The sequence below is a fragment of the Somniosus microcephalus genome, chromosome 17 (genome assembly GCF_052327205.1).
Source record: "Somniosus microcephalus isolate GS21.2 chromosome 17, FLI_Smic_1.0, whole genome shotgun sequence".
Classification (NCBI taxonomy): domain Eukaryota; kingdom Metazoa; phylum Chordata; class Chondrichthyes; order Squaliformes; family Somniosidae; genus Somniosus; species Somniosus microcephalus.
In genome coordinates this window covers 5,481,851-5,491,836 of record NC_141003.1, presented here as the reverse complement: position 1 = coordinate 5,491,836, position 9,986 = coordinate 5,481,851, and the positions used below count along the sequence as shown (strand labels likewise).

General features: G+C 47.2%; 1 protein-coding gene across 4 annotated transcripts in view; it reads right to left on the bottom strand.

The window, feature by feature from the left end:
• Positions 1-9,986, bottom strand: part of cep83 (centrosomal protein 83) — a 104,199-nt gene that overhangs the window by 5,104 nt on the left and 89,109 nt on the right. For all 4 annotated transcript variants that reach the window (XM_086009827.1, XM_086009825.1, XM_086009828.1 and 1 more), the window contains exons 13-15: positions 6,172-6,301; positions 5,978-6,078; positions 1,077-1,263 (exon numbers count right to left, since the gene is read on the bottom strand). In XM_086009827.1, coding sequence (XP_085865953.1) covers positions 1,077-1,263; positions 5,978-6,078; positions 6,172-6,301 — 418 coding nt within the window. The remainder of the gene's footprint in view (positions 1-1,076; positions 1,264-5,977; positions 6,079-6,171; positions 6,302-9,986) is intronic.

Genomic DNA, 9,986 nt, shown 5'->3' with positions numbered 1-9,986 from the left:
GTGGGTGCAGCTGTTGTCTACCAACATCAACATCATTCCATGCTGAGCTTTGAGTGTTCCCAGGAGGTCCAACCTTTAACATGTGGCTTTGCACAGGGGCTGGATAATGTACCTGGGTTGTACTTTAAACGCTGGAGGGGGCCTCAGCTCCTGGCTTGTGTCCTCAATGTCCCAAGTCACACTGCCATTCCACAAATGGCCGTTTAAACAGGCGAACTTAGGAAGCAGCTATGCTGTAGCTTTTGTGCCACAGTGAAGTGGTTCTGAGTGCTCATTGATAAAATGTGGCAAGATAGTTGCACCCCGAGTCAGCCCAATGGCGAGTACTTGTGCAATGGAATGCTCTTTAGCATGCCTGGGAATTTGCATCCTAACAGAAGGCAATATACTTCAACAACCAAAACAAAAGTCACTACTTGGAAACTGAAGACTGCCAGTGTTTGTCCGCACAGGACACAGGCAATGACAATAAACATTCCCACGTACAGAAAGGTGTCTCAAAGCATTTGTCATGGTGGAAGGACCCTATATATGAGGGAAAACTTAGGTAGGAAAGGAAGCCAGAAGCCTAGTTGAAGACTGTTTTTCTTTAAAAGGAGTCTTTTGAAAGCAGAGGGGGAAGTGGCAAGGTGAACACAAGTCCCTGTGCCAGCTCTTTGAAAGAGCTATCCAATTAGTTCCACCCCTGCCTTCTCCCCATAGCCCTGCAAATGTTTCTTTTTGATCGAAGAGTTTGCCAAAATTATTTAAACTATAAAACTAATGGTGCTAAAACAAAGCTCCTCTCACAGCAGAACTGACAATGTGATTGAGGAACTACAACTAGAAATCAGCTGGAAGCGTACATGGTATGGAGAATGAACAGGAAGCTCTAGAGATCAGCAACCCTATCCTTTTCCCAGCTGGATGCGACCTATTCATCGAATATAAAGTATAATGAATGAAGAAAATGTATAAATGATTGGATATTGTGTATATATATCTTTTGCATATTTGAATATGAATTAAACACAAAATTACGATTGACAATTTTTAGCAGATTGAAAACATTTACTAATTTCACTAAAATTAGGTACCTGAATATTTACGAATGGTGTTTCTGTGCCTTGCACCAAGGTAGATGATAAAAAATTGGTTGAATTACACAGACCAGTAGATGAAAAATGTTCTCCCAAAATGAGTCTTCGGAATTCATTGTGTCTACGCTGTAAGTCCTTTAACCTTTTCTGAATCCTGGCATGATTTTCATAGGGAACATTTTGCCTAGAAAATGAATTAATAATTCAAAGGTTGAACAGTAGTATTCAACAAATTACAGTTTCCTTGCCCCTTCCACACTAGTTGTACAGGTTGACCCTGCACTGTTTATTACTGTGACTTGCGATGGTCATACTGACAACCAGAGCTCAGAGAAAAACAGCTTTTTGAAGGAATATATAAATGTTGATAGACGTTGTATTACTTTAACCTCTGAGTCAGTATTAACACATCTCCACAAACAAAATTACATTTTGTAGTTTATTCCAAAGGTATTACAAGTATCTCATGGCCACTGAGAGTGGAGGAAGAGTTCCAGGGGGAGTTGGCGCACTCTGAACTGTGTAAGAACTTAAAAACATAAGAAATAGGAGCAGGAGTAGGCCTGCTCCGCCATTCAATAAGATCATGGCTGATCTTCTAAATCAACTCCACTTTACCGCCCAATCTCCATATCGCTTGATTCCCTTAGTGCCCAAAAATCTATCGATCTCGGTCTTGAATATACTCAAGGACTGAGCCTCCACAGCCCTCTGGGGCAGAGAATTCCAAAGATTCACAACCCTCTGAGTGAAGACATTTCTCATCAGCCCTAAACGGCCAACCCCTTATCCTGAGACTATGGCCCCTAGTTCTAGACTCTCCGGCCAGAAGAAAAGCCTCCCTACATCTACCCTGTCAATCCCCCTCAGAATCTTATATGTTTCAATGAGATCACCTCTCATTCTTCTAAACTCAGAATACAGGCCCAATCTACTCAATCTGTCTTTGTAGGGAAGCCCTCTCATCCCAGGAATCAATCTAGTGAACCTCCGTTGCCTCCTCTCTAAGGCAAGTATATCCTTCCTTAAGCAATGTATGAGGTAGTGTATTACCAGAGGTTACAAGGACCATCTCCAATCATTTTGTAATTTCTTTCACTATACATATCTTCCTGGCTCTTCCATCATCTCATTCTGTCTTCAGAAAAAATTAGCTCCAACTCCATCACTTGCACCTTCTTCACTTTCTAACTTTCTCTTCTGGCCCATCGGCTACACTTCACCTCTGTTCATCTCAGTAATTACCTTGCCTCTACATTCAGAGCCAGTCTCCACCAGAGTCCACCCTCACCCTCAGGATTCCCCTGGAACAACAGCCATCTCCACAAATATGAATCTGTGGGTCACAGACTAGTGCGTACTTGCCACGTATCCAACCCGCTTATCCACCACCAGATCTGGCTTGACCACTTCAAACAGTACGGTGGCATAGTGGTTAGCACTGTTGCCTCACAGCGCCAGGGACCCGGGTTCGAATCCGGCCTCGGGTGACTGTGTGGAGTTTGCACATTCTCCCCGTGTTTGCATGGGTTTCCTCCGGGTGCTCCGGTTTCCTCCCACAGTCCAAAAGATGTGCGGGTTAGGTTGATTGGCTATGATAAATTGACCCTTAGTGTTAGGGGGATTATATACGTGGGGTTACGGGGATAGGGTGGGATATGTGTCGGTGTAGGGGTTACGGGGATCGGGTGGGATATGTGTCGGTGCAGGCTCGATGGGCCGAAATGGCCTCTATCTGCACTGTGGGGTTTCTGTGATTTCTGTGAGTACAATCTCCCCCTCTCTATGGCCAAATCTTATTACTTCAGGACCATCCCTGGAGGGCATACTCCTCCTCTTCACCACAAACCTTCCTCCCCATCTTTCTTCCTCACGTCCTCCTTTACCACCTCGGATTCTAGATAGGAGGAGCTCATGGGCTTCTTCGTTTCCAATATCAAGGCCATTCCTTGGCTGCTTCTGCCTTTCTTTGCTCCAGTCCATCAGTCCTCTAACCGAGGCACATCCCTAAACTCTTAGTCTTCCACTCTACATCCAGCAATCAAACTAATTTCTGCCACAAAATCCATCACTTTTTCCAAGAAACCCCTTTTAGTCCAGGTCCTAATTACCCAATTACTTAAACCTTTATTTCACGCTTGCTGACATCATCAACCTCTCCGTAACTTTTGACATTGTTTCCAACCAATACAAAACTAACCTTAATCCTTCTGAAAATTTCCACCCTTGACCCCCCTCAATCGTCACCAACAATATCTCTAACATTTTCTCTTTATCCAACGTCCTTGAATGCATCGTCACCCAACGACATCCTCCCCTCTATCACCGCTCCCCATTTTAGTCCCACTAGAACCAGTTTCTAATCAGCCTATAATGTTGAAACTGCCATGGTCAAAGTCGCTGATGCCATCCTGTGTGACTACGACTGTAGCTTGCTGTCTTTCTCGTCCTCTCTGTTGCCTTGATACCTTTGACCACTTTATTCTCCTCCACGGTCTACCTCAGTGGTACTACTGTCTCTCAGTTGCACTCCTACCTATCCCTACGTAATCAGTACACCACCTCAGTATTTCTTCCCTACATTGTAACAGTGACTACATTTCAAAAACGCTCCATTGGCTCTGAATTACTTTGGGACACCCTTAGGTTGTGAAAGGCGCTATATCTTTCATTCTCGCCCTCCCATCGCCACAATAGCACCTCCACTGTGTCCCACGGCTCTGTCCTGTCCACTGTGTCCCACGGCTCTGTCCTGTTCATTATATATGTGCTACTCCAGATGATCATCCACAAGCATGAGTTCAGCTTCCACATGCACGATGACAACACCCAACTTTACTCTCTCTTACACCACCATTGACTCCACGGTTGTTGTTCTACTACCCGACTTACTGTTCAGCAGTACAGCCTGTACGAGTCTAATCTTCCCACACCTTAAGATCGTCAAACTGACTCCAGCCTCCCAGACTGGCTGCTGAGGCTGATCCCAGCAATGTTTGACAGTGAGCTGAGTTTTCAATCTCAAATCTAGTCCATTGCCAACACCACCTTTCTCCATTTTTTAAACCTACTGCCCATTTACGCCCCTAGCTCACTCCCTTTATAGCTGAAATGCTCAGCCATGCCATCATTACCGCAAACACAAGGTTCTCAAATGCTCTCCTCACTTGTACCCTTCATAAACCACAGCCTAGTTTCCGCCTCTTCCTCTTTTAAAAATAATCTACGGTTCTTTTGACTTGAGCAGCACTCTGGTTATTGGGCGAGAGAAACTGAGCTAGAAGCAGAGGCATGGCGAGGAACTGGGAGTCAGAATCTTTACTGAGGATCTCATTTCTGGGTCTATGCAGTGTGTAGCCAAACTATTGAATCTATATTGGTTAAAGCAGCACGGGTAAATCAAATCAAATCAACTTTTATTGTCATTGTTAGTGCACAAGTGCAGTACAACGAAATGTAGGTTTGCGGCTCCCGAGAGTGTACATTTAGATTAAGACATTTAAACATTCAACATACATTTGGCTTGTAATACATTAACATAAACATAACCATAATAAAGTGCATTGGCAGATGTGCAGGCTTTAGAGTTTATTTGTGAAGTTCAGTAGGATGACAGCCCTTGGAAAGAAGCTGTTCCTAAATCTGGTCGTACGGGTGCGAATGCATCTGTAGCGTCTCCCAGATGGCAGGAGGGCGATCAGACTGTGGCTGGGGTGGGTAGGGTCTTTGATGATGGACCGTGACCTCCGTAGACAGCGTTTCTGGTATATGTGCTCTAGGGTCGGTAGCCGGGTGCCGGTAACGCGTTGGGCAGTTTTGACTACCTGCTGCAGGGCTTTCCGGTCATAGTAGCTACAGCTGCCATACCATACTGTGATACAGTTTGTCAGGATGCTCTCTATTGTGCAGCGGTAAAAGTTAGAGAGGATCAGGGGTGACAGGTTACATCCCTTCAGCCTCCTTAGGAAATATAGGCGCTGCTGGGCCTTCTTCACCAGAGAGGAGGTATTGAGGGACCAGGAGAGGTCTTCCGTGATGTGGACTCCGAGGAACTTAAAGCTGTCCACCCTTTCCACCACAGCCCCATGGATGTGGATGGGGGTGTGACTTCCGCCTTTAGACTTCCTGAAGTCCACAATGATTTCTTTGGTTTTCTTGATGTTAAGGGCCAGGTTGTTATCGGCGCACCACTTCACGAGATGCTGGACCTCCTCCCTGTAGGCTGACTCATCGTTGTTGGTGATCTGGCCTACTACCGTGGTATCATCCGCAAACTTGATGATGGTGTTGGAACCATGAACAGCCACACAGTCGTGGGTGAAGAGGGAGTAGAGGAGGGGGCTCAGCACACATCCTTGTGGGGCCCCCGTGTTCAGGGTCAGCGGGGGGGGAGGTGTGGTTACCTAATTTGACAGACTGGGGTCTGTTTGTTAGGAAGTCCAGGGTAGTAGCACAGCTTTGTATTATAGAAGATTGAGGGGTGATCTGATCGAGGTGTTTAAAATGTTAAAAGGATTCGATAGGGTAGATACAGAGAAACGATTTCCTCTGATGGGCAAATCAAGAACGGGGGGACATCATCTTACAATTAAAGCTCGGCCATTTAGGAGGGAAATCAAGAAGCACTTTTTCACACAAAAGTTAGTGGAAATCTGAAACTCTCTCCCCAAAAAGCTGGGACAGTTGGAGCTTTCAAGACTTAGATAGATTTCGGTTAGGCAAGGGTATCACGGGATATGGAACTATGGCGTGTAAATAGATTGAGGTGCAGATCAGCTATGATCTGACTGAGTGGTGGAGCAGGCTTGAGATGCTGAATGGCCTCCTACCGTTCCTATGTCTCAATGGAATACCTTTGTTGAAGTCAAATGGAAAGCAATAGTGAAAAGCCTGCTTACTTATACGTGTGTTTCTCAATTTCTAGCTCTTCTTTCTTCGCCTCCAGTAGTTGCACCTTTTCCTGTAATCTTTTCTGCTTACTTTCATTCAGTGTCTTCCTCTGTCAAAAAACAGAAGCAGAAAAGATAGTTTCTGTGGCAAGGTTGTATTTCAACAAACCAGACTTTTGGTTGATTAAAGTAATGGGCAAGACCTTCTTCTGAGCTAAAGCAGCACGCTGCAGTCGGTCCTTGGCCTGGCAGCACTTCTCCTCCAGCTCTGCGCCACGATTCTGCAGCTTATGTTTCTCTTCCAACCACTCTATGCGCCTGTCTTCCACCAGTCTGTGCAAAATAGAACACAGATGATCCAACTGCCTTAGGGGTTACTATACAAAGCAAAAGTTTACAAAGTAAAGCTTAAAGAATACCAACTGGACTAAGAAACTGCTTTATTGCTAGTGTTTTGTTAGTAGTACAAAAACCAAAGCAGGAGACATTTTAATTAAACACAAGGATCATTTAATACTTTAAATGCTTTATAGCCATTGCACTTTAAGTTACTACAGTCCATTATAGATATTTTCTTTTGATGCATAGTGCCAAAATAACATTCCTGGTTAGCAATGGATTACATTTTTATTGGTTAAAAATAAGAGTGAATAAAGACTAAAATGATCAGGAGAGTTTACTGTGTTGCTAAAAAAATAGAAAGATTTTGCCAGAGGGTAAGTTTCAAGCTTTCCTTCCAGATAGCTGTTTTGTGGTTATTTAAAGCCAAATAATTTACAGCTTCACTGATCTCGGACATTCTGTTAGGCGCACACATCCTTTTTAGCATAATCCGCGCACGGGAAAGTGTGCAAGATACTCCGCAATGTGCAACTCAGATCCTTGTGCACCACTGAATGGATCTTGCAGCTGAGTGAAAGTGCAATCGCTGAAAGGCAGAAGTGAAAGAAGACAGCTTGACAACTCTACCGCAAGGGGGGAAGTGGTAAAGAAATTGGGGCTCTCTGTGCCAGGATTCTCCATCGACTTCTTGACCTCCTCTCCCACCATCTACATTTAAGCTTGGCCTTTCCACCTTCTTAATTTGCGATCTTTGAACACTTCCATCAGCCGACCATAACATTACAACAATGACTACACTTCTAAAAGTACTTCAATGGCCGTGAAGTGCTTTGCGATGTCTTGAGGTGGTGACAGGCACTATAGAAATGCAACTCTTCCTTTCTTTATAAAATACTGGACAAATCTGTGCTGGCAAAGGATTCTAAAATTTACAAAATGTTATTCCTCAACCACCCCCCTCCAGAAATCATCAGAATCTACACGCTGTACAAGTGGCATTAATTTAAGAACTCAGAGCAACCTACTGTCAACATGCTAAAAGATATCCTTACACTGGGGGGTCTCATAGTAATAGGGAATCAATCACAGCATAGCAAACTACTTGCCCATATAACTAAAATTTGCTGCATCATATTGAACGAGATTCATACAGCTATGGTCAGTCCAGTGCATAGATTCTATATTGGTCGCAGTGCAGCTCATTTTTCATTCTGGACCCGGGTAAAACACTTGGGCCTAGAAATTCAGTTGCTTGCGCCAGCCGGTAGCGCCTTAGGAGGAGGAGATGTTAGGTGCTAGGCGGCTAGCAGCCGGGCGCAGCGCGATCTGCGCCTCTCCCCAACTTCACTAGAGATTTAGTGTCGGCGCAAAGTCTTTGCGCGCGCTCAGCTGCGCGCGCAGATCCTGACGTCATTTCATCGGGCAACGCCCTTTGTGCGCCTGTGGTAAACCACTGTTGTTAGTATTGTTGTTCACCACTGTTGTTAGTACTGTTGTTCACTGTTAGTACTGTTGTTCACTCTTGCATATTGTTGTACTTGTCTGTGCATGCCTCAGCTGACTCCGCCCCTGGCTCCACCCTCATGGCTGGGTATAAAGGTCGCTGCTCGGCAGCCCCCGGCCCTTTTGGATACCAGGCAACCACAAGAGGCATGCTCTGTTCTTTGGTAATAAAAGCCTGTTTATTACTTCCAGTCTTTTGTAGCAATTGATAGTGCATCAATTTTATTACCAAAGTTAAATGCTGGCTGCGGATGCTGATCAACCGATGGCGCAAAACGCTGAGCAGCAGGCGCTGCTGCGAGCCCTCAGACCAACATGCCTGGACCTAGACCCCCAAGAAGCGGGTTTGTCGACTAAATTCGCACAATGGCTGCGTTGCTTTGAGGCGTATCTGGAAGCCTCGACCGTGACTCTTGATGAAAATAAACTGAAAATCCTGGCCTCGAAGGTGAGCCACCAAGTCTATACTTTAATCCAAGATGCGACGACCTACGCGGCGGCTATCGACCTACTGAAAGGGCAGTATGCACGCCCGGTTAACACGGTCTATGCCAGGCACCTTTTAAGATCTCGCAGACAGCAGCCCGGGGAATCGGTGGAGGCCTTCCTACGGGCACTGCGGGTACTCGGACGCGGCTGCGACTGCAAGGAAGTATCGGCCGCGGCACATGCGGAGGGACTGATATGAGACGCTTTCGTTGCGGGTCTAAGGTCCGACTACTCCCGGCAGAGGCTGCTGGAGAAGGGTGAAATAGACCTGACAAAGGTAGTGTCCCTCGCGCTCTCGCTCGACGCGGCCCACAGAAATATGGACGCTTTCTCCCCTAATCGCCCCGCGCCGTGGACGCCGCAATCTTGGGCCATGGGACCGCCACCTCCGACTGCTGCAGCGATGTCCAAGGCACAAAAATGCTATTTTTATGGCCAAGCTAAACACCCTAGAGCACGCTGCCCCACGAAGAATGCTACCTGCTCCGGCTGCGGGAAGAAAGGTCACTACGTTAGCGCCTGCAAAGGGAAGACCGCTAACGCCAGCAGCGCCGCGTGCGAACCGTGGGTGCAGCCATCTTGCCCGCCATCTTGGGCTCCCCCAGCTGCGTGGGGATCGGGACCGTGGGCGCCGCCATTTTGTCCGCCATCTTGGACGCCTCCGACTTCGGTTACGGGGGACCCGGACTCCACCACCGCCTCATCGGACGACCGCATCGACGCGCTTGAACATACGCTGGCTTCCGTGACGCTGGATCAATCTCTCCCGCATCAACTGTCCTGGTCCATGATGGACATTACGGTAAACGGCCGCGCCACTACCTGCCTTTTTGACAGCGGGAGCACGGAGAGTTTTATACATCCCGACACGGTGCGCAGTTACTCTCTCCCGGTCCTGCCGACGCGTCATCGCATCTCTATGGCTTCCAAAGCCCAGTCAGCGGAAGTCGGTGGCTACTGTATGGTGACTCTTTCAGTGCGGGGTACTGAATACAAAAATTTTAAACTTCTGGTCCTGCCCGATCTCTGCGCTGCCGTCCTACTGGGGTTGGATTTTCAGTGCCACCTTAAGAGTGTCACTTTAGCGTACGGTGGACCCCTCCCCCCTCTCACGGTCTGCAGCCAGCAGTTTTTAAATCGCCCGCCGCGCGCCATTTGCAGCCTCTCCACCCTTAAAGTCTCCCCCCCCTCCTTGTTCGCTAACCTCACCCGCGACTGTAAGCCCATCGCTACCAAAAGTAGGCGTTACAGTGCCGGGGATAGGGGTTTCATTAAATCCGAGGTAGCGAGACTCCTGAAGGAAGGGATTATCGAGAGCAGCAATAGCCCATGGCGAGCACAAGTGGTGGTGGTGAAGACTGGCGGAAAACAGCGCCTAGTTATTGACTACAGCCAGACGATCAATCGCTACACCCAGTTGGATGCATACCCACTCCCCCGCATATCTGACATGGTCAATCAGATAGCACAATACCAGGTGTTCTCGACGATTGATCTGAAGTCGGCATACCACCAGCTCCCCATCAGGGCTGAGGACCGCCAGTACACAGCTTTTGAAGCTGACGGTCGGCTCTATCACTTTCTCAGAGTTCCCTTCGGCGTCACCAACGGAGTTTCTGTCTTCCAACGGGAGATGGACCGGATGGTTGACCAGAACGCGCTCCAGGCCACTTTCCCATATCTG